Source organism: Sceloporus undulatus, chromosome 5, assembly GCF_019175285.1.
Source record: "Sceloporus undulatus isolate JIND9_A2432 ecotype Alabama chromosome 5, SceUnd_v1.1, whole genome shotgun sequence".
NCBI classification, from domain to species: domain Eukaryota; kingdom Metazoa; phylum Chordata; class Lepidosauria; order Squamata; family Phrynosomatidae; genus Sceloporus; species Sceloporus undulatus.
This window is the reverse complement of record NC_056526.1, coordinates 156,619,022-156,644,358: the sequence shown is the minus strand read 5'-3', so window position 1 is coordinate 156,644,358 and position 25,337 is coordinate 156,619,022. Positions and strand designations below refer to the sequence as shown.

Sequence of the window (25,337 nt, the reverse complement as noted above, 5' to 3'; positions counted from 1 at the left end):
CAAGCCGCACTGCAGAAATAATCTAGTTTGACACAACTTTAACTGCCATGGCTCTGTGCTATGGAATTCTGGGAATTGTAGTTTCTGTGGGACCAGTATGGAACTGCTGTGTGCCCCAACACACTACAGTCCCCAGGATTCCATAGCATGGAGTCATGGCAGTCAAAAGGATCCACCTTGAGACCGCTTTAACTTCCCTGGCTCAGTGCCAGGGAATTCTGGGAATTGTAGTTTATTGTGGCCCCAGTGCTCTCTGACAGAGAGGGCTAAATGATTATTCTAGGATTTCATTAATACGTTCTCTCCACTCAGGCTGGCCTCCTTCTGAGGTCTCTAAAATGAGTGCCTGGCTTCTTGGGGGCAATTAGCTTACACTTCGTAGATGGCTTAGGGAGTGTTTAAGTGCACTGATAAGCGGTATGGAAATGTACTTGCTATTGCTCTCTAGGAATATCTAGGTCCTCCAAGGCAACTCTATGGTCAACTTTGACCAAAAGTCGCACTGAAGGACCGATAGGGATTCCTAGAGAGAATGCTCCACTGGGCATCTGTAGTTCCTCCAGTGCAATTCTATGGTCAAATGTCTGGCAGCAGGTGTTAACCACAGAGTCGCACCGGAGGACCTAGAGCAGTGGTTCTCAACCGTGGGTCCTTCAGTCATTTTAGACTTCACCTCCCAGAATCCCTCACCATTTGGTCTCACTGGCCGAGCCTTCTGGGAATTGAAGTCCAAAATATGAGGAGAGCCAAAGGTTGAGAGACCCACTGGCCTGGAGAGAGGTATTCTCTCAGGTAAAAAACAACATTACTTCCGGTTCCTCCGTACATACGTTACTACTAACATCCCTCCCACTTCACTTCCTCTCTCCCCGAAAGGCATCACCAAAGAAGAACGAACCCTTCTTTACGCCCCGCCCCCTTGTGACGTCACAACGCAGGGTGGAGTTCGGCAAGCCCCGCCCCATCCGCACAGCTGCCATTTTCTATCTGTTCTACGCCGAACCCCTTTTTCTTTTTTTAACCCTGTCCCCGCCCCTTTTTGCCCCTCGGCCTATCAGAGCGCGCGAGAGAGAACAGCTGTGACGACGACGTCGGCGGCGGCGAGGCTTCGGCCGGAGAGCTCTCCGAAGGCGAGGGAGGGGGCGGCACGCGCTGCTCTCTGTCGCCTCGTCTCCCTCCTTCCTTCCTTCCCTGACGGTTGAGCCCCTCTCTGAGGTGAATGAGCGGAGGAGGAAGCGCCTCCTGAGGGAGAGAGCGAGCTGAGGAGGCGCCCCCTTCTCGGCATGTCCTCCGCGGCGGCCCCTCCTCAGCCAACAACGCTTCAGGACACCAAGGAGGAGGAGAGGCGCTCCAGCCAGGCTCCCGAATCCCTCGGGGAGGACAGCGACGACCCAGAGCGGCCCTTCACTCCTGCCCCGCCGCCCAAGGAGAACCCCTGGAGCCGCTCCAAGCCTCCCCCGGGTGCCAGCACCGCCTCGGCCTCGGCCTCGGGAGCCAGCTCTTCCCCCTCCAGCAGCAGCGCCTCCGCCGGCAGCGAGGCCGCCCCTCAGGAGCCCGGTGAGGACCCGAGGAGGAGGAGGAGGAGGGAGGGTTTGGCTCGGGATGGGACCGCTGTGGTGGCTCCAGCTCGCTTTCTGAAAGGTCTGCACCCACACTGGAGAAATAACCCGGTTTGGAACCGCTTTAAAGTGTCTGGGATTCTAGGAGTTGGAGTTTTCCTAGAGAGAACATATTAACAAACCCACGGACAACCAGAGACGCAAAAGGCCAAGGATCAAATGCGAGGGGCGAGGGCACTTCGTGGTTGTTGTTGTTGTGTGCCTTCGATAACGCCGACCCCGAAGCACAGCCCTGACACAGGCTTTTCTTGACAGCCTTCGTTCAGAGACAGAGGCTGAGAGAGAGTGACTTGCCCCAAGGTCTCCCAGTGGGTCGGACCCAGCTCCCCAGAGTCCCAGACCCAGGCTCAAAGCACTGCGTCGCTCTCAAAGCAGCGACCGAAACCTATCCCGGCTGAGAGAGTATGACCTGCTCAAGGACCTCCCTGATTCTTCAGAAGGGGTTTGCCATTGCTTTCCCCTGAAGCTGAGAGAGTGTGACTTGAGGGGGCCCAAAATGGCTGAGTGGCTCTAAACCCTGGTTTCCAATGTCCTAATCAAACACTCAGACCAGTACACCATGCTGGCTGCTTGCGTTATAGACTCTCTCAGTGATCCATGCTTCTCCTTTTGTGGCCAAAGTACAACAGCCTCAGATTTGTCATACAATCATAGAATGGTAGAGTTGGAAGAGAGCACAGGGCCATCCAGTCTAACTGCCTGCCATGCAGGAACTCCCAGTCAAAGCCCCCCATTGACAGATGGCCATCCAGCCTCTTGCCACCTTGGCTTCCAGGGAGAGTCTGCTCCAGGATGCATTTGCTTGTCTTTCTGGCTGCCCAGTATCCTAAGCACTCTTCTCCAGCACCACAACTCAAATTACAGGTAGTTGCTGCTTTTCCTGTCCTGCTCCCATGTCTGTACATGGGGATGGGGAATGTAATGGCTTGGGTCATTCTAATTTTAGTGTTCAGCATGATAGCTTTAGAGAACCGGTCTGGTGTAGTGGTTTGAGTGTTGGACTATGACTTTGGGGACCAGGGTTTGGTTCCATAGCAGGTCATGAAGCCCACTGGGGGAACTTGGACAAATCACACTCTCTCAGCCTCGGGGAAAGGCAAAGGCAACCCCCCTCTGAAGAAAGCTACCGGGAAAACCCCATGATAGATTAGCCTTTTGATGTTGTTAACTGCCTTGGAGTCTAAGCTTTACCTTAAAGTCACCATAAGTTGGAAATGACTTTCAGGTGCATAACAGCAGTATACCTTTTGAGGAGCGACTTAGGGGGATGGATTTGTTTAGCCTGGAGAAGAGAAGATTAAGAGGTGACATTATAGCCCTGTTTAAGTGTTTGAAGGGGCGTGACATTGAGGATGGAGCAAGCTTGTTTTCTGCTGCTCCAGAGAATAGGACTCAGAACAGTGGATGCAAGCTCCAGGAAAAGAGATTCCAGCTCACCATGAGGAGGAACTTCCTGACAGTAAGGGCTGATCAACAGTGAAACACACTCCCTGTAATGGAATCTCCTTCCTTAGAGGTTTTTAAACACAGGCTGGATGGCCATCTCTGTTAGGGATGCTTTGATTGTGAGTTCCTGCATGGCAGGGGTTGGACTGGATGGCCCTCGTGGTTTCTTCTAGCTCTATGTTTCTATGATTCAATAACACACTGTGAATTGTTTGTCTGCTTTACAGAAGGTTAATAAGGAATTAAGGGTTAAAACCAATTATCAGTCACAATTAGGATAGACTCATTAACATGAATGGTATGGTAAATCAATATTAGTGTAAGTCCCCTTGATTCCTGATCTACCTCTAAGCTGGGACTAGCAATTGTATTTAGCCTCCTGTTCTTACTATATTTAGAAAATCCCAACTCAAGTGCAATACGCCCAGCTCTGTTACAATACATGCAACCAGGTTTTGTTTTTGTGGGAAAGCATTAAAATGTGCCAGTCTCCATTACCAATCCAAAGTGGCAGATGGCCAAAAAAGGCTTCATCACTTGCATATTCAGCATGAATGGAACTAAGGTGGCTGAATACTATGCAGTGTATACTATGCTTTGGCTGTGTGTTCCTGCATGGCAGAATGAGGTTGGCCTTGATAACCCTTGAGGTCCCTTGCGACGACGCTGTGAATCTATTCTTTAGGATCTTTTCTAGCTCTTTGGTGGCTGCCCTTCCTATTCTTCAAGTGTCCACAAACGCCTTCTTGCCCAGCCCTCCCGGCTTTCTTGGCAGCAGGGACGACCTGGAGTGACCCTGGCTCTGGAGCTCCGTCTGCTGTTGCTGTTTGTTCCTGCCAGCGCTTGCCAGTTCAGGGAGGAGGAGGAGGAGGAATGCTAGTGTGCTGCTTACCTGGTCAGATGGAGAGAGCCGAGCGTGGAGGGCGTGGCCTGCCTTGATGTTGTTTTATGAGAGGGATGATCACAGCCAAACAGCTGAGAGACCTAAATCTCCCTTGAGGTTAGCGTCTGGAAGCTGAGGCAGACATTATCATGGGGAAGCAAGAGAACAAGCAGATTATTTACATCCACCCCCCTCCCTTCCCCAAAAGAGGAGGTGCAAAACACTCCATTTGTTTCACTCTGGCTGTGGCAGAAAGTAGTTTCAGTCCATTCTCATCAGGTCTCTTGGCCCATTGTTATTTTATACTATATAAAATACTATACTGTATCTTGTAGTACCTTTGAGACTGTGTGTGTGTGTGTGTGTGTGTGTGTGCTCCTTCAACAGTGGCCCTAAGGTGAAGCTGTCCTGGGGTTTTCTTGGCAAGACTGGTTCAGAGGAGGTTTTGCTGTTGCCTTCCCCTGAGGCTCAGAGAGTGTGACTTGCCCAAGGTCACCCAGTGGGTTTCCATGGCCAAGTTGGGAATTGAATCCTGAGCTCCAGAGTCATAGTCCAGCTCTCAAACCACTACACCACACTGGCTCATGCTACCAACTTCTCTCAGATAGTCTCAAATGTGCTGCGAGATCCCTTTGTATACTGATTTTCCACACTAACACAGCTGTGTCTTTGAATTATACTGATCTTATTTCCTACACTTGAAGGTATGAGACTCTATTCATGTTCACTTTCTAGGAAAATAGTATGTCTACAAGACAAATAGCATTGTAGGAGAATAATGGGAGCCAGTGTGGTGTAGTGCTTTGAGTGTTAGACTATAACTCTGGAGACCAGCGTTCGAATCCCTGATCAGCCATGAAATCCACTGCGGTGACCGTGGGCCATTCATACTCTTTCAGCCTCAGAGTGGTAAAACCTCTGAACAAATCTTGCCAAAAAACCTTGTGACAGAGTTATGGTTAAGGTTAGAGACAGGGTTAGGGTTTGCAATGGCACCCTCCCCCCCAGAAACTTGTCAAGAAAACTCTATGATAGGTTTGCCATAAGTCGGAAACAACTTAAAGGCACACAACAATAACAACAACAAAAAGGGAAAATATATCTATATGTAAATAGAAGATGTTTTATGTTTAGGATGGATGACATGCACTGCAGTTGTACAAATGGAGGCTGTTTACACAAGATGCTGTTGCTGTGTGTGGTGCTATTATAAATAAATCCCTAAAATGGAAACTAGTTTTGGTGATGTATAAAATAACATTATTGCTTTTTTGGTCCTTATGTATGCTTTCTGAACACTATATTGGCTATACACTACTAGCACCATTGTTTAAAGTAAACATGAAAAGCATAGGTTTTCCAATACTGTATACAGCTACTCACTAAATAGTGGGTTACCAGCCACAATTTTGTGTCAGTTGAATTAACTTTTGTTCATTTTTATTGAATCAGGAGTTGTTATTCATAGTTGATTCAGGCACATGAGAAAGTATGCTGATGGCAGCAAATTTACTCAGCAGTTGGCTGGATTGGCTGCTGAACCAATACAGCATGAGGCTCTGAAATAATTTCACTTGATACCAATTAAAAACATTGTTGGCTGTTTAACCTGCTTTTATGGTTGACTTGAGAAATATTTCTCGACATACTTGTCATAAAGCTAAACCCTCTTGATCACAGAAGCTGTGTGAAAAGGTGGCTCTTGCAGCCGTAAATTCAATAAAAGTCAGTTGGTGTTTTGATGTCTTTGAATAAATAAATGTAGAGGTAAATCAAGCATAGTAGTAAAAACTCACGCATTTCTTTGTAATCTGCTCAGGCAAACAACTTTAATGCTTTTATGCACAGGAGAAATTGTACAGTTTGACACCACTTTAGTGCCGTGGCTCCATACTATGGAATCTTGAGATTTGTAGTTTGTTGTGGCAGCAGAGCACTCTGACAGAAGGCTAAATATCTCACAAAACTTCAGGTGCCATAGCATTGAGCCATGGCAAATAAAGTAGTGTCAAACTGCACTATTTCTGCAGTGCAGATTAGGCCAATGCTTCACTTTAGAGCAGGAATCATCAAGGAATGCAATTCAGGCTCCTATAATAGTCTTACTGATCTTGGAAATAATGACACATGAACACTATAGTAATAGCACAACCCTCAGCAGGACTGTTTAAGATCAGGTCTGGCCTGAGAGTTCAGGGGTATTGGGTAGGTGTAATGTTCAGGGCATGGTTGCCTGCTACAAGGATTCTAGCTCCAGGATGCATGCCTTGTGGCAGCCCAGGTCATAATAAGTTCATTTGCCTTTTTAAGGACTTATTCCCTAATGAATGTGTTCACTTTATCATCCTAAATACAGGAAAGTTTTATCCTAAACTGTTTTGTTTTTGTATAGAAATGACTTTCAAAAGAATAAAGCTATTTAGCAAAAGTAAAAAGATAATGGGCATAAATTAGGCCTTTCTGGTAGGTATTTTTGATTTGCGGACTTCAGTCATAGATTCAGTAGATCATGCATGGCTTCTCTTTCTGTTACAGAACCAAGATCACATTATTTTGAGGTGATTTCTACCTCTTTAATATTCTTATGATTCCAATATTCTGTTTCAAAAATGTATACATAGATTTTACTCTTTAAAAATCCAATAACCCGATCCCCTAACCATATTTCTCTAGAAGTAACAAAATGTAAGAGAAAAGTGGTTAGGCTTATAGTGAAAGGTTGTGAATTCTAAATGTGGGAATTACTGCTGCTCAGCATCCATGGGGGGAGTAATCAGCGCAAATGCAAAAGATTTTGTGGGACAGTTTTTGTCCCAGCCATTTTTCTCTATAAAAAATAATGTACTGTACATGGCAAGTGACTGAATCTGAGCTCTCTAGGTGAAAATGCAGTTGGTCCTTCGTATCCACAGATTCCTTATCACAGATTCAACCATCCACAGTTTGAACATATTTTTTAAAAAGCAAACTTTGAATTTGACCTTTTATATAAGTGACACCATTTCACTTTGCCATTGTATTTAATGGGACTTGAGCCACAGAATCATAGAGTTGGAAGAGGCCACAAGGGCCATCCAGTCCAACCCCCTGCCATGCAGGAACTCTCAATCAAAGCATCCCAGACAGATGGCCATCCAGCCTCTGTTTAAAGACCTCCAGGGAAGGGGATTGCACCACTCTCCAAGGGAGTGTGTTCCACTGTCGAACAGCCCTTACTGTCAGGACGTTCCTCCTAATGTTGAGGTGAAACCTCTTTTTCTATAGCTTCCATCCATTGTTCCGGGTCCTGTTCTCTACCAAGGGCCCACAGTATCATCAAATGCCTACTTTGTAAGTATAGTTCCATGTGAATTCTGCACCAAAACATGACTCAGTGAGACTCAAATGTTCCATCTGCTCAGATGAGAATTAATTTCTAAAGTTTCAGTTGGTGAAAGACCTAATAAATTTTTTCTGTTTCTTTAACTCACTGGGATATAATCCATATTAACTATCACTCAAATTACTATTTTAGAAGGAGCCTAGCATGGTTTGTTACACTGTATTAGAGTCAGAGTGGGGAGACCCTAGTTCAGATTTGTGTTTGTTCATCTTTTGAGCTACAGTACTTTACTAAACACATTTTAAAGGATAAAATGGATATTTAGGGAAGAACAACAACAAGAAATATGTAGACAATACATAATAAAATATACAGTGTACTTTCAGAGATAGCTGAAAATAAGAATAGGTTAATGTTAACCATTAGTCTTACTTATTACTTATAATGAAATCTGAATGCAAAGAAGTTAAGCATTAGCCCTGGTATTAAACACTTTGGCCTGTTACAGACTGCCAAAATAAAGCTGCTTCGGGTCTCTTTGGAGGTGTGCTGTTTAAATGATGCATGCATCCGAAGAATCCGGAAGCTGTACCAAAGCTGCACTCCAGTGCTTAGGAATGGAGTGTGGCTTTGGCGCGACCTCTGGACTCTTAGGACCCATGCATCATTTAAATAGCATACTTCCAAAGAGACCCGAAGCAGCTTTATTTTGGCAGTCTGTAACAGGCCTTTGAATAGAAACAGTAGTTTAGAGGCCTTTCAGATGTAACTACTACCTTAAATCAAAATTTTTCCTTTTAAAAGTGCTCTTTTGAAGCAGGTTCTTTTGATTGAACTTGCAGTAAATGAAGGATTTGTTTGTGAATGGCATTTCTTGCATTATAAAACCAAATGATTAAGAGGAAACAACTGATACTGGTCTAACAGTGGACAACAGCCCTCATATTCTCCTTGCCTCCCTCTAAAGATTGTCTTCAGATGGTCAAGGGAGCCTGCTGAACAGGGAGGTGAATGGCAAAAGGGTTACTACATATTTTTGTGGAATCCAGCCATTAGGGTGGTTCATTTTATAATAGTAAAAACTCAAATTGAAGCCAGGGACCAAGGCACCCCCTAGTTTAGTTCCAAATAATAAAGTAAACATTTCCCCAAAATTTCATGGTCATAACTCATTTAGAAGGCAGTGCTCAATAAGTGTTAAAAGTCAAAAAATGTAATTTTTTTTTACTAAATTTCACAGGATAAACAAAAATAGCCAATACAAATGTAGGAAAGCCTAATAAATATATATGTAATAATTGATACTGTTAATACACTTGAAAAAATTAAATTCAATTTGAGGTCGATGGTTGTACAATTTCTACAAGGGCTTTCTTTGTTGGTTCAGTTGGAACTTGCTTTCTGTTGGCTTCTACAACCTGCAGCAACAATTGATTTTCTTCTTCATCATGTGTGATCAGCTTGTTGTAGTCTTGGAACAGTTTAACACCCCTTTCTGCAATGTCATTAACTACTTTTAGATGTTTTTTTACCAGTTGTATACTGTGGATCTTGCTCCCAGTCACTTGGTGGCCTTGTGAGGAATGTCTGGTCTATTTTCAACTTTGACAATAGCCAAGACGTTCTGCAGTTGGCAAAATCTGATAATTCACATTCTTCATTAAGTAAATTTGGATTTCCTCTTACCATTTGATGTGGAGGAACATCTTTTATGTTTTCAGGTGCTCTCCAGTGAACAGTTTTCAGTGGATATCCCAACACCAACAACGTTAACTCAAATAGCTCTAAATAGTCATCTCTGGGAGTATATTTTTTCTCTAGAAGTGATGGTAGAGTTTTTCAAGTCCTCTTCTTCAGCAGTGAGATCCAAAGGTGCATAATCACTTTGAACTATTACATACCAGTTTTCCTTAAACCTTTTGAACAGAGGGATATCAGGTGAGCTGGAAGGACCTAAGCATAGAGTAAATACTTTGCTTGGAATTATTTCCAATACATGATGGCAACATGCAAACCACAGTAACTCTTTATTTACTCTATGTTCAATCAAGATGCATGCTTCCATTTTTAGCTCCAGTGTTAACTGCTGTCGTGTCAAAACCCTTTCCAATAATTTTATTGTCAAGATCTCATGATTTCAGGACAATATGAACTGCGTTGCCAGCATTTACTCCTGTGCCAACAAAATGAACAAAAATGGTAATTTTAAGCAAATTTTTTGGGGAAAAAACATTTGTTGAGCACTGCTTTCCTTTTCTTGTAGAATGCTGAAATTTTGTATAGTGTCTGTTATAAAGTGTAACAAAATTAGAGGGTACCTAGGTATATATGAATAACTTGAGTTTTTTGGACCACCGTTCTTCATTCATAATCTGTCCAACAAAATACACTTTTTCAAGCATGTTAGTAATCCAGTTAATTTAAAAATTAGTCTTATGTGGAAATAATTTGTTACCCATTGTGCTGGAACATGTTTGAAAATGCACACTACTCAGACATAACAAGGTTCTTTCAAAAATCAGTTTAGTTCAATAATTTATCTTTTCTTTTTTCTTTTAGAGTTGCAGAGTTCTGCTAAAATCATAAGGGCAGGAAAATCAAGTCTAAGGAAATCTAGTAAGGTATGTATTGTTATTATTATTATTAACCTTTATTTATGAAGCGCTGTAAATTTACACAGCGCTGTACATACAATCTTTTTAGTTAGACGGTTCCCTGCCCTCGGGCTTACAATCTAAAAAGACATGACACAAAAGGAGAAGGGAGTAGTGGAGGGAAAGAGTAAAAGATCCAGCAGTTCCTTTCTACCTCCGAGGCCTGGACCAAGGCAGATGGACTGGAGGGAGGGCTTGGCTTCATAATGGATGGTTAATCTTCTTCCAGGGAAAATACATACTCTCAAGTAGAATAATACATATACAGTACATAGCAATACAGGAAATGGTTCGATAAACAGGCACCAAAAGAACATCAGATAGTAAGCGACAATTATGCAATGCCTGGGAAGGCTTCTCTGAACAGGATGGTTTTCAACTCCGTTTTGAAGCTGGTTAAAGAAGTGATGGCTCTTGCTTGCGGGGGAAGAAGGTTCCAGGAGTGAGGGGCAGCGAGTGAAAAGGGGCGAATCCAGGATGGGGCAGAGGAAATCCTGGGCTGAGACAGCAGACCTTGACTACCAGAACAGAGGGCCCTAGTGGGAAGGTGAGGAGAAAGAAGGTCTGATAAGTAAGGAGGGGCCAGCCCATGGAGGGCTTTAAATATCGACAGCAGGAGCTTATACTGAATGCGGAAAGGGAACAGTTTCAGAGACAGAGGCTGCATCCGCATTGCAGATATTATTTGGTTTTAGACCGCTATAACTGTTCTGACTCAATGCTAGGGAATACTGAAAATTGTACAGTGCTCCTGCTCCATATGCGGGCGCACCATATGTGGCTTCCTGTTTACATTGAAGTCACGTCGCCATTAAATGAATGGCACATGCCCATTGTGTGCATGAGCCCCTATTGAATGGGGCTCAAGCTTACGTGGGATTTGCCTTACGCAGGGGGTCTGGAACAGATCTCTCATGTAAGGCTAAGCTCCACTGTGGTATATTGTGGCACCAGAGTTGTCTGACAGAGAAGGCTAAACATAGAGCTATGGCAGTTAAAGTGGTGTCAATCTGGATTATTTTTGCATTGCAGATGATGCCTTATACTTGCAGTATGAAAATACTGTATGAGTGTACTAGCTGATCTGGCATTAATTGTGGGTTGAATATCGCTTATCTGGCATTCTGAAATACTTCAGAATCCCAAATTGTCCACACAGGTGGTTGAGATAGTGATTATCTTTGTTTTCTGACAATGCAGTGTATACAAACTTAGTTTCATACACAAAATTATTATAAAAATATATAAAAATTATCTTCTGGTTATGGGAATATGGTGTTTATGAAACATAAATGAATTCCATGTTAATATTTGGGTCCCGTCTCCAAGATATCTCATTATATATATGCAAATATTACAAATCCAGAAAAAGCATTTCAAATAAGGAAGACTTAGCCTTACTATATCTTAAGCAGCAAGACTGTTGAATTTGCTGTTAAATTTTTTCAAAGGTTCAGTACTTTTCATTGGGATGGAACAAGTTCCCTTATCAATAGCTGTAAATGCATACGGTTGGAAATAACTAATACACAATCAAGTTAATTTAACTGACAAAATCTGGATATGATTTTATGAACGATTGCTACCCTATTAAGTATTCTGTAAGTAATTTCATAATACTACTGTCAGATTAGTATATCAAAATATCAAAAAGCTACATCTGTGTTAATTAAAAAGGGAGTATGTAGAAATGAAATGAATGTAATTTGTACTTTTTATATGCTATTTCCACTTTGATAAGTTTCCACTCTTTTAAAAAACGTATTATTAGTCACAAATTGCTATCTTTTCATAACTTTATACACAGAAACCCAAGTTCAAAGTTTTCTACACAACCTGTCAAGCAGAGATACGCTGAAATAGTTGATGATTCTGGCTAAAAAAATAATAACTAAATGAACAATTAGCTCTATTTGTTTTGATTACCCTGATGCTGTGTGTGCTAGAGTTTGTGAACTCTAGCAAATTATCAGTTAATTGTCCAGAGGCGGTGGCTCTAGCTGCTTTTAAAACCATGGCATATTCCATCTGTCAGATGTAGATACTTATTTCCTTGCTCTTGAAGATGTGGTTTTGGCCAGATAATGAATTGTTTTTTATTATTGTTGCAGACAGATGACTTCAGTGATGCAGCAAATTGGCCAACACCAAGTGAAATTGCGAGCTCTGAAGTAGGTACTTGAGAGACATAAGATATACGTAGCATTATGTCATATAATTGTGCCTTATAATCAAGGAGAACATCCTGGAAAGCAGCTTGTTGAGCTAATTCATAACTCTTTCTAGAGGGTCTATGTCTATGGTTTGTGCTTATATTTTATGTGGTGTCTTGTTTTGGAGGCTTGAATCTGAGGCCTTTTTAGATCAATGAAAGAACAATAAAAATATAGAATAGGGGAGTGGGTTTGTGTAGAAATGGTAGAAAACAGGATTTTTGATCAAGCGTTGTGTCCAGGTATGAGGGCAAAATTGGTTATATGTACAGTATTTGAACAACTTGGAAAGTTAAGTCTAGCATTTTTGCTGTTATCTTTCAGTGTAAAAATATAAGTAATCATAATAAAAAAGCTCCAATCAAGAAAGAGAAAGAAGAAAAGAATGAAAGGAAGAGTAACAACAAGAGCAAGGAAAACCTGGAAGTAAATCCTGATATTCCTGGAGAAAATGTCAGTGAAGATGAGGCTCAGATTAACAATCAAAGAAAAAAAGGTTGGCATTGATTAATATATTAATTCTATCTATAGTCTTAAGTATGTTAGCTGTGTTGATAACTTGTGTTAGTGAATTGGGCTGTGTTGTTCATTTGTACTCTTATTTTTGACATATTGCAGATGTAGTAATTGTCATTGGGATAAGCAAAATTTATGTGCAATGGAATGTTTGTTTCCCTGTGTTAAAACAATACTGGCTTGGTCCAAATTTTTGTTCTGTTTTTGGAAAGATTCCTTCTGCAAACAACAAAAAGATTTGGATCCAACTCAGTTTATTTTATAGCTTTATAGTTGCTCTGTTTACATGATTTCTAGGTACTATTTAGACTTTTCAGTGGGAAGTCTTCGTTTTCTGTTTAAATGCAACATAAACCTGTCTTATTCATGAAAATTATTTCATTAAATGTATTTTGCTCCTTTTATGGAGAAAGTGTTTCTATTGAGAAAAATGCAGAATTATTTTACTAGAAATAACTAGAAACTCTTTCTACCTATTTTGAGGCCTTGCATTTGAAGAGGTGCATAGCCATCTTCCCTCACCTTCCAGTACAGTTCATACTAAGTCTTATGTGGATATGATACAACCTGAAAGAGACCACGCTAGTTCTGTAGTTCAAAACTCAGGAAGGCTAGAGCTTCTGTTCTAGGAGAAAGGAAGACCAGTTTTCAGTTGCCAGGCAATTAATGTGTAAAGCAGCTTTTACCTGCTCATCTGTGTGGAGTTAAAAAGGGCATTCCTTTCTTTTTAAGACTTGTAAAAAACCTGTGGTTTAGCAGCGTCTACACAACATATTGGCTATATGTTCCATATGTTTTACGGGTCCATACATACAGGCCAAAATAAAGCTGCTTCGGGCCACTTTGGAGGTATGCTGTTTAAATGATGCATGCATCCTAAGAGTGCGGAAGCCGCACCAAAGCCATGCTCCAGTCCTTAGGCCTGGAGTGTGGCTTTGGCGCAACTTCTAGACTCTTAGGACGCATGCATAAACAGCATACCTTCAAAGTGACCCGAAGCAGCTTTATTTTGGCCTGTCTATATAGTACCATGGATTTGAGAGGATAAAGCAGGGGTACAAAGTATGCGAACCTTCAAATGTTCTTGAATTTTAACTCCCAGCAGTACTAGCCAGTGGTGAGAAATGCTGGGAATAATAGTGTCTGGAGGGCTGCATGATTCCTGTTCCTGGTATAGAGTGAAGGTTGGCTTTGCTATTATGCTGTTTGAATAGTATTTGTCTGAGAAGTTGGTGGAACTTAGTGAAGGGCTTCCCTCAAGATCTTTGAGCAAGGTTTCTCAATCAGGATTTCCTGGTACTCTAGAGTCTTGTGAGAAGTAGTTAGGGGTTCCATGAGAGATTGTGATTATATATATATATCTGCAGCTCAATATATATCAACATGAGAGATTTTGATTATATATATATATATATCACAATCTCTCATGTTGATATATATTGAGCTGCAGATATGATTCTTATGCAAGGTTTCTCTGAAACCTGATAATTATTTCAAGGTTCTTCCAAGGTAAAAAGGTTGAGAAAGGCTGTCTTAGAATTTGGGCAGGTGCATATAGGAAAATACAGTCCTTCAGGTACCTTGAACTGAAGCTGTATAGGGCTTTACAGGTTATGACGGTAACTCAGAAATGGGCTGGCAGCCAGTGGAGCTGTTGAAACAAGATTGTATGCTCTCAGCAGCCTATGAAACCTATTGAAGTGTTAAACACACTGTGATTAAACCATTCAAGCTCTTTAAAAGTGTGAGTGAGAGAGAGAATTTGCTGTTGCTTGGTTATTAGACTCAGCAGATGAAAAAGTTTCCTCAACATAATACAGTATGATCCCCAAATCCACCAGGGATATGTTAGCAGACTTATGGTGGAAACATGAAACTGCAGAAAATGGTGAACTCTACTGAAATGAAAGAATTCCAGTGGAAGTTGACTGTGGAGATTCCTAGACATAACACCTCTCTAGGCATTTCTTGGTCTTCCAGTGTTATTCTATGGTCAGAAGCAAACCATAGAATCGCACCGGAGGACATGGAAAATGCCTAGAGAGAACATATTTTTTTCAGATGGAGGTAAGTGAAACTGCAGGTACTGGTCCCGTGGATGTGGGGGCTATATTGTATACATCTGATATGAGATGTTGTGGCACATGTGGATAGAGGCCTTGGTACGCTATAACAGGACCTTAATAATCTGGAGTCTGTGTTAAGTAAGTATCCATGATAATATACTCCATCAAGTTCAGAAATCATCTTCTGATTACCTTCCACTGTAATCTTTCCTGAGACTGAGGCTAGAGGTTACATGGTACAGGTTGAGTCTCCTTTATCTGAAATGCTTGGGACCAGAAGTGTTTTGGTTTTGGTTTGTTTGTTTGTTTGTTTGTTTGTTTGTTTTCTTTTCTTTTTTTGGAGGGGGATTTTAGAATATTTGCATAAGCATAAGGAGATATCTTTGATACGGGACCCAAGTCTAAACATGAAATTTAATTATTTTTCATATACATGTATTCTGAAGGTAATTTTGTACCTAATATTTTTAATTTGTACATGAAACAAAGTCCATGTTCACTGAACCATCAGAAAACAATGGCGTCACTATCTCAGCCACCCATATGGACAGTTTTGGATTTTGGGATAGGGGATACTCAACTTGTAGTGAGCATTTGTGCATATACTCTGTATAAGTACTGTATATACATATGAATGTAAGTCATGGCAACCAACACTTAAGAAATAATTGTGTTAATTACATAGTCAATGAATATTCTTAACAACATTGTAGTTCTCTATTTTACACTTGAAGGTAACAAACACAGATGGGTACCACTTCATTTAGATGTATTGAAACCAGAAAACCAAGATAGACCAGGATCTCGGAACAGTTCAAGATCTCAACCAGAAACTAGCAAACTTGTGCCACACAACAACAGACGCAATGAGACAAGAAATAGTATGTCACTTAAATTCTACTGAAAACTTTTAAATGTGTCATTGACTTGTGCATATTAAAATCTCCATTATGCTACTACAGGATTTTATACTTTTCCTATTTCCAAAAAGGTTGGCGACGGGATAGGGATAAGCGAGAGGATCATGATGAAGTCTCCAGTGTGAGAAGTGAAGGTGGTAGTGTTCGAGGATTTTACCGAGGAAGAAGCAGAGGCAGGGGAAGGGGAAGAGGACGTGGAAGAGGAAACCCTCGAAGTATGAAAATAAGAAATTATTAGTAGATAATGTTATTGACCAAAAGCCTGTTACACTGTAAACTGGCCTCCTGTAATGGCTAAAACCTAATGCCAAATCATGGTTTCCTGTGTAAATAATCCTTTTGTTTGTGCTTATTCCTCCCTATCATTCCCTGAATGCTTCAGTCACCCCCACTCCTTTTTGTTCTAAGTGGCAAGCCGAAGTTTAAAATGTGTTTAGAATATTGGTTCTCTGGTTGGAGGAGCAGATTCACCCAGAAAGGGTTAACTTCTCTTGATCTACAATGGAAAGCCAACATGGTTTTCTATTTTCTATCTCAGAGTAGTTCTGAAACTTAATTAGTATCTCTTTTCCTTCTCTGTTTCTTTTCCTATCAATGTTTAGTCATGGTACGGCTGTGAAATTAGAGACTGGGTCTCACATGAGTTTATTTGAATGCCTTGTATCTTGGCATAGGAGCCTGGTATGCTCCAACAGCCATCAGGAACTATGCACATTTCAGTCCTGTTGTTCAGGATCGCTGCTGCACCCTCCATTCTCTGTCCATAGCTCAATGGCAGATAGCTTTCCTCATTAAATATGGCAGGAACCTTGCATGACATATTATTCTGTGTTTCATGGCCCTTGACTTCTTTGTACTCCTTTTGTTATGGAAGCTGCATTGTTGATTGGGAACCTAGCTTAGTGTTATGCTTAGTGTTCTTAGGCTCCTCATCCTCTTTCCAGTTCCTGGAGGGGAAGCCATCATAGACGGGTTTTTTTAAAGGCTGAAAAGCCATCTTTACATGACTGGTTTATTATTTTTTCCTAGTATATATTGTACCACTCCTCCCCATTTTTATTTTTTAATGCAGTAGTTCCCAAAGTGGGTGGTATAGCCCCATGAAGCCAGTGGAAAGATCCTGGGGGGGGGGGGGGGTTTGAGGGGAAAATAGGGCAGAAAGGGGAGGCTCTTCAGTCATAATGTTGGTGCACACGAAAGATGAGAAGAACCAGTGGCCTTTAGGACCATGGTGGGGATGAGGACTGCATTAAACTTCTATTTTCAGAGACCCTTAAAACCACCACACAGCCTCATTAATCACACACAGCCTTTCTCCTCTTTGCCGGCCTGCATGAGCTCACTCCTATGGCACCATTTTGGGACAGGCTGACTGGAGTGAGGAGTTAGATCACGTGATAGTAAAGGAGAAGCAGTAGCAAAAAGGAGCTTTCAAATTTTGTTATTGTAAACTGCCTTCGAATCAATCTTGATTCATAGCGACCCTATGGATGAGACATCTCCAAGACCCTCTGTCCTCCACTGCTCTGCTTAATTGCAACCCCTTACCTGTGACCTCCTTAACAGAGTCCATCCATCTGGCATCTGGCCTTTCTCTCTTCCTACTTCCCTCCACCTTTCCCAGCATTATTGTCTTTTCCTTCTCATGATGTGTCCGAAGTACGACAGCCTCAGTTTGGTCATCTTGGCTTCCATGGAGGTTTCCAGCTTGATCTGCTGTAGGACCTATTTGTTTGTCCTTCAGCACTCTTTTCCAGCACCACAACTCAAATGAATTGATTTTCTTCCTATCATCTTTCTTAACTGTCCAGCTTTCACATCCATACATGGTAATAGGGAATACAATGGCTTGTATGATTCTAACTTTTGTGCTGAGTTGTATATCTTTGCATTTTAGAATCTTTTCTTGTTCTTTCATAGCCACCCTCCCTATTCTTAATCTTCTTCTGATTTCCTAACTGCCATTTCCCATTTCTATCAATGTTTGATCCCAGGTATGGGAATTCTTTTACTATGTCTGTTTCTTCATTGTCTAGGTTGAACTTGTGAAGTTCCTCAGTGGTCATTACTTTTGTTTTCTTTATGTTCAGTATTAAGCCTGCCTTGCACTTTCGTCTTTGATCTTCCTTAGTAGGTGTTCCAGGTCTTTGAGGTTTTCTGCTAGTACTATGGTGTCATCTGCAGATCTTAGATTATTGATATTCCTTCCTTCTATTTTCAGTTCTCCTTCTTCTGTGTCCAAGCCTTCTTTTCTTATAATATGTTCTTCATACAAGTTGAGCAGATAGGGTGAAAAGATGCAGCCGTGCCTGACCCCTTTGCCAATTGGAAACCATTCTTTTTCTCCATATTCTGTTCTGACATGGCCACACAATTTCTACTCCTGGTTTAGTAAGACATTGATTTACTATATTGGTTACATTTGGAATTCGTAGAGTCAAACTAAAGGTTCAGCTTGTTTGGCACTTTTTATTTGAAGGATAATCATCTGATATTGGCTCACAAATCACGTTAATGGCTCACAAATAAATCATGTCAATACCATTGCAGTGTGTTCCAGCATCTGGGAGTCCTGGATAGTAGTATTGTCTCAGACTTATCTTTTATTTTCAAGTGGTTTTCTCTAATATTTTGAACTTTCCATTTTCATTTACTTAGCTGATTCTAGTGACTTTTCTGCTGTGATTTATGATTTCTCTTCTTAATAGTTAGGATCAGTTTAGATAAACATGTGACACATTGTTGAAGTTTCTGTTATTTTGTCCCATACTGATATGATACCCAGTTTGTTACTTTTCTTATCAGTTTGGAGGAATCCTTTTAGAGTTCTTCATGTTCTTCTTGTGAATTTAATATCTTAAACAATATATTGTCACCTGCAGTATTATCTCTTTTAATAGGTAGCACCACAGCACATGATAATAAACAAATTAAGCTGTCTCAGTGCCATCCCCCTGTCACAGAAAGAAAAGAATACAGTACCAGTTTTGGAAATAGATTTTAATCTTTGTTACCTTTCTGCTCATGTTTACAACCATCATGGAGATAAAATACAGATTTATATATGTGGCTTGTTCTCTGCTGCTCCAGAAATTAGGCCACAGAGCAATGAAAAAGAAGAAAAGAGATTCTACCTAAACATTAGGAAGAACCTCTTGATAGTGAGAGCCGTTTGACTGTGGAATATGGTGCCTTGGAGTATGGTGCAGTCTCCTCCTTTGGAGGTTTTTATGCTTAGACTAGATGGCCATCTCTTGAGAGTGCTTTGACCACATATTCCTGCATGGCAGGGGGTTGGACTGGATGGTCCTTATAGTTTCTTCTATGATTCTACATAATGTTTTTAATCATGAAACAAATTTTGTGTACATTGAACCATTAAAAAGCAAAGGTGTCACTATCACTATCTCACCGCCCCTGCCCCCTTGCAGTGCGAACAATTTTGGATTTTGGAATTCCGGATAAGGGATACTCAACCTATATATAGTGGATCTGTATTATAAGCCGACATTTGTTGTTGTCTACCTTTAAGTCATTTCCAACTTCTGGAGACCATAAGGTGACACTATCGCAGGGTTTTCATAGCAATATGTGTTCAGGGAATTTTGCCTTTCCTTCTTATGAGGCTGAGAGATTGTGAGTTGGCCATGTCACCCAGTGGATTTCCATGGCTGAGTGGGGATTCAAACCTTGATCTCCAAAGCCATAGTTCAATGCTTAAACCACAATACCATGCTGGGTCTCAGAAGCAAATATACTATACAGTAATACCACAGTATAAGAGACACACTGCCTGCAATCTCTGAAGCACCACCGACTAAATGAAGACTAAAGGAGCGCTGCCCACAGTCTCAGAAACATCAGGAAGTGAACGCAGAAGCACCAATGACTGAACACAGAGAGAAGGGAAATAAGGCACCAAGCAGCACTCACTTTGGACTTTGCACAGGCGAATTGCTTGCAAAGTGAACAGAGAGGCAAAAGGCACCAAGCTTCCATAGTCTGGTGCCTTTTCCCCCTTTCAGTTCACTTTGCAAGCAGTGTGTACACAGTCCAAAGCGAGCCTCTGTAGGAAGAAATGACAGAAGCTGGCTCCTTCCACACTTCCAAATTACAGAAACATGTTCCATTAATTCAAGGAGGGGTCCACCCTTTCCATAGATATTATGGTCCCAAGCAAGCCTCAAAGTCAAGAGAACTAATGAAAGAGCAGACCTTTCATGTATTTAATGGAACCTGTCTGTAATTTGTAAGTGTAGAAAGAATGAGGTGTTGAAAAGCGAGGTGGCAAAGTATGGGCTTCCTGTACAAGGGACAGTCGATGAGTAGCCTATATCAACCCATCCCATATTTATGGAGGTGGGGAAGTTGTCTAACTCTATGTTAGCATGTTGGATTTTCCTTGAACAAATCTCATTTTCTGCCATTTCTCTACAAATAACTGTTTGCCCTGCTAGGATATCCATTGTTTTTGTGGTACTGTCCACAAATTCGTATATACTAAAGAAGTGCCGAGTAGCGAAATGGTCATTGGCAAATATTTTTATAAAACACTACAAGATTGAACTAGCTTCTGCTGCAACGATGTATAGAATGCCTCACCTCAGTACATTCTTCCCTCTAGTGCAACTGCCTAATTTCTGCAAGATATTATATGCAGCTGTTGTATACCTTGCAACTTATGCCTCCTGTACTATAGTATTTAGGAGAATGGAATATAGGCCTGTTACAGACCGCCAAAATAAAGCTGCTTCGGGTCTCTTTGGAGGTATGCTATTTAAATGATGCATGGGTCCTAAGAGTCCGGAGGTTGCGCCAAAGCCACACTCCATTCCTAAGCACTGGAGTGCAGCTTTGGTGCAGCTTCCGGATTCTTAGGACCCATGCATCATTCAAATAGCATACCTCCAAAGAGACCCGAAGCAGCTTTATTTTGGCAGTCTGTAACAGGCCACTAATACTCACTGTGAAGACACTTTGTTTGAATGAGGTATCCAACTCCACATTTTGTACAGTGGGTTTGGTAATGTAAATACCTAGTTAAGATATAAATCCACATCTTTTCCCTTGTTTACAACTCTTGATTTTGCTCCCTACCTTTTAAAAAAATAATCACATATATCTACTTTTGTTCTGAGCCAGGTCAAAAAACAGAACTGGGGCATACAGGAAGAGTAGATAAGAGTTTTAAAAAGTGCATATGGTTCTTGATTTCACAGGAGATGCAGCCCACAGATGCTCCAGATGTCAGATAGGAAGGACTTAACAGTGTGTACAGATGTTCTGTTCTGCTCTACCACTCTACTTGCATGTTAACTTAGAGAATTCCAAACACTTAGGCAAGGCTTCCATTTAAAAAAAAACCTATAACTATAATGTAATTTTTATTCACTTTTTCTCTACATATTAATTCTGAAGTGAACCATGAATATTCATATGGCTATCGAGAACAGTACAATGAAAGGAATGATCAGTTGTTTCAGTCAGATCTTAACACAAGTATGATGTATTACTACGATGATGGAACAGGAGTACAGATGTATACTGTGGATGAAACACTGCTTAAAGAATACATTAAACGCCAAATGTAAGTAAACTGCTTAATGTGGGTGGGGGAGTGGTTGGGGAAGAGAGATTCTATGCAAAATCTGTCTTCATGTAAGACGTGTAGGGTAATTTAAGTTTTCTAAGGCTTCAGGTTCTGGTAAAGACACAAAATATTTAAATATGAAAAATATCATTTGGGGGCATGGCATTTACATGATGCATGTCCCCAAAGCAGCCGGAAGCCACAACGAGGCTGTGCCAAGGCGGCAAGAGCCGGTCCAAAAAGGTGCTGATTAAGTCAAGGGAAGGCAGGCAACTTCAGGAGTAGACTGTGCAGTCACCGCGGTCCCGGGGTCAAAGCAGCCACAGGCCACTCCTTCTGGACCATCTGGTTCGGCCCTAATCAACTTGATGATTTGTAATTATTATTGTGTTTGAAAACAAATTACTTTCAGCCATAACATAACAATATAAACCAGTTATTGTAGGGAAAGGTGGAGACGTAGAGAAAGGTGGTTATTTCAAAGAGTCGTACAAGTAAAAATCCAGAAATCTCTTGTGAAGAGGTAGCTCATGGATTGGTAGACTTCATTTTCACTAATATTATTTTCCTGTTTTGCTTTAGTCCGTGGCTTTTATTGCCCTTGTATTCTGTGCAGCTCATTGTACTCTTGCTTTCTTTGTTACAGTTCATTCAAAAATGAAGAGCAATAACATCTTTAAGGGCAAAAAGTATATGGCATGAGGCTATCCATTTCAAATTTTATTACATTTTTCCTTATTCTTGCTGTTGGGCCTTGTGAGACCTGACACAGAACAGTGCAAGTGTCATGTCAGGAAAATCAGCTGGCTTCCAGTGCCCTCAAACAAGTGAGGAAGGAACATAGACATTTCTTCATTGGTCAGATTTCTGAGCTTGCAGTATAGTATCCAGACTCTCTAAGGTAGGACATGGTGATGTCCCCTCTGAAATTCACCAAAATGCCAGCATAACATTGGTCACATCTTCAACTTCTATGGTTACTAGTAGGATTTTGACAAGTATCAAAACTCTTACTGAATAAGAATCCTTAATTGGATTGGAATATATATATTTACTATTTCAAACATTCTAGCATTTCAAATATTCTAATTTAAAGACTGCATTTTTTTCTCTTCCAGAATGAACTGGAAGGTCCTGCGAGTTCTCCCTTGTTTACTAATAGGAATCTTAGTTTTACTTTCTACTGTCCTCCTGTTTCATAAATTATAAAAGGTAGAATATCTGAGTTTCTGGAATATACAGAAGTCTGCAGAAAAGTCTACAGAACTTGCTAGTTTATTCGTCATCCATGTAGTTATATTGCTGATCCTAATTTTAATAATGTGTTTGACTTTGGAAACATATTTTTCTGAATGAAACAAATGTGTTTGGTGAACAACCATATAGGAAGGGAAATTTACATATATGTGTATTAAAAAAATCTACTCAGCATTTGTTATAATCCAAACCTTTTTGGGATCATCTCATTAAAAACATTTCTTTTTTTTTTTTTACTTTATTTTTAAATTTATTGTTAGAATCAAAATACATAAAATAACAGTTGTTAGTTACAAACTGCATCTTCATGTACCTTCTAAATTTTCTATTTACATCTTTTTTATATATATCCAATGTCAAGTATAAAAAGACAAATGAAATATTATACACCCTTGCCATCATTTCCATCATGATTTATACAATCTTGAAATATAATATTGTTCTCTTCCTGTAATATTACTCTTCATCTCTCATTTATGCTTGTGATCTTAATGTTATCATTAAAAGCATTTCTGTATATTCATTATAGTGTGTATCAAAAGGATATCTTGCAAAAATCATCTTGGGGGAAAAATATCTGTTTTAAAACCGTTTGAATGATTCACCTTCTGAAATTAATAAAAGGAGTTTCAACATTTTCAGTAATACCCACCACCTGTCAAAGGTTTTTTTCCTCCATGGTGGAATTTAGCAAAGATGATTTTTCAGTAGTGAAGTATTGTGTCTGGCTTTAAGACTTTTGAAACATTGTGCAGAATTCTGAATATTACCTGGAGTTCAGCACTTAATATTTTTGGTTTTGTTTGCATTCCTATTATGCGTGAACTTTAGTGCTGAAGGAAAAGGCTTTCTGCTTTTAGGCCATCTCTTCTTCTCATTTGTCATGTGAAAACATTCACTTTTTCTAATTAGCATCATTGTTGCTTTGATGCTGAATTTAAGCTATGTCACATCATGTTAAGCTATGTCCTGTCAGGCAGTGGGGAAAATGGATGTTGTATATCATCACTATAAAAATTCAATAATCCATCCTTTTATTAGAATCTGCCTTGGACTCATTTTTTCTACATTTGTTCACTTAAAATCATAATACGCACTTCCTGCTCTTCAGCTTCTTTATAGCTTACTTATTTAGTTCTTAGCTATTGGTGAGTTTACTGGCTTTTTCACAAACTCATACTGTCTAAATTGTTGCATAATTTCTCAAGTTTCTTAGTAAAAGTACCTTGAATCCTTTGAACTCTTAACAAATTCATGGTAATACACTTTTGAGAACAGTATCCTTGGAGTGTGAATGGGAGCTTATATTTCTTTCTGGTAGTTTTCAAATTGTCTTTAATTCCCTCTATTTTGTCATTCTTCAATATGATCTGTTTTAAAATGAGACTCTGTTAATAGCTGAAGGTCACAAATCATTCTCTACTAGTTTTAAGCAAAACATTTCCATTTGGATATCTTTCTTAGTTTATCAAGGTGCCTGTATAGCCTCTTCAATGCATGCAGAGGTCTTGTATTTCTTTTATACATTTTAGGTTTGAATACATTTTTTGTTTTTCTTTTACCATATCTGTCCCTTGCTGATTTTAAGGAAGTATAACTTAATCTGTTACAATCATATTCCTTTCCTTCTGTTTTCCCTTCCTATGATGATCATTTGTAATTAACCCAGTAACCCAGTAAACACAAATACATATTTTCGTTTTGAGGATATTTTGAGCTATAGAAGGAAAAACATGTATAAACTTATTCATTGGGTTTGTAACTACTATCTGTTAATACTGAAATTACACATTCTTGATAAAGGACAGAATTGTATGGTTCTGTTTTCTTTTTGCATTTTTGTATTTATTTCTGCTTTATAGATGGAAGTGGTAATGAAACCAGCATGCCAAATCTGTTTATCCATTTGTACAGTTCATTAGCTGTAAATAAATGACACCATTATTTTATAATGTTAACTATCACTTCAGTATACTTAAATTGTATATTATTCTTTTGTTCAGTAATTAGTTGTAAAAGTGGTTCTTTTGATAGTTATTTGATTGTTTAGTATTCTACACCAATGCAAAACATACTTTTTAAAGCTAGTAAAGTGATAAAGATGAATATCTACCATGAGGGAGATTAGTGATTCAGGTTTGATAAAGAGTGATGCTGATTTAGAAAAACACAATAGATTAACCTCTAAACCTTTTCTCTGTTTTCAGTGAGTATTATTTCAGTGTAGAAAACTTGGAAAGAGACTTCTTCTTGAGAAGAAAAATGGATCAGCAAGGATTCTTGCCTATTTCTTTGATTGCCAGCTTTCATCGTGTGCAGGCTCTTACTACCAATATTAATCTAATATTAGAGGTAAAATATTTACAGTATTTATTTTCTTTAAAAAGCACCAACCTGAACCGGAGAAAGAGGCTACAAAGTGCTTCAGCAAAACACACTTCATTTCTTGTCTGACCTCTCAAATTGCTATATAAATTTTGAAATATGTGTATTGATGACACACTTATTAAATGGAATGAGTGTCTTGGGTAATCTGTTTAGTGCCTCAGACTCCATGTTTTGAGAAATGTTACATTTGAACTTAGAAAATATCATTATAACACTGGCCAGTATACAAGCTAGTGCTGTACATATAATTCATTTCAGCATATTCTGGGTTTTTCACTTGACATTGAGCATTGATATAAGTGGGTAACATTTTAATAATAATAATAATAAAAAAACTTTATTTATATACCGCCCTTCTAAAAACCAGGGCGGTGAACAACAATTCCGAACAATATAGCAACAGGTCATACAAAATATTAAAAACAGATTAATAAAAATAATAAAATGTCCATGCCGGCAAGAC

The 25,337-nt window shown here is 39.9% G+C and overlaps 1 protein-coding gene across 8 annotated transcripts in view; it reads left to right on the top strand.

The window, feature by feature from the left end:
* The first annotated feature begins 1,050 nt into the window (after positions 1-1,050).
* The window catches only part of LARP1B (La ribonucleoprotein 1B), a 51,190-nt gene continuing 26,903 nt past the window's right edge, over positions 1,051-25,337 (top strand). For 2 of the 8 annotated variants that reach the window (XM_042467706.1, XM_042467703.1), the window contains exons 1-8: positions 1,057-1,557; positions 9,830-9,891; positions 12,036-12,095; positions 12,462-12,633; positions 15,433-15,600; positions 15,711-15,854; positions 21,058-21,226; positions 24,694-24,838. In XM_042467706.1, the coding sequence (XP_042323640.1) occupies positions 1,284-1,557; positions 9,830-9,891; positions 12,036-12,095; positions 12,462-12,633; positions 15,433-15,600; positions 15,711-15,854; positions 21,058-21,226; positions 24,694-24,838 (1,194 nt within the window). In that variant the 5' untranslated portion in view covers positions 1,057-1,283. Of the gene's footprint in view, positions 1,558-9,829; positions 9,892-12,035; positions 12,096-12,461; positions 12,634-15,432; positions 15,601-15,710; positions 15,855-21,057; positions 21,227-24,693; positions 24,839-25,337 lie in introns of all 8 variants that reach the window. The other 6 variants (XM_042467704.1, XM_042467710.1, XM_042467709.1 and 3 more) reach the window with 6 other exon arrangements.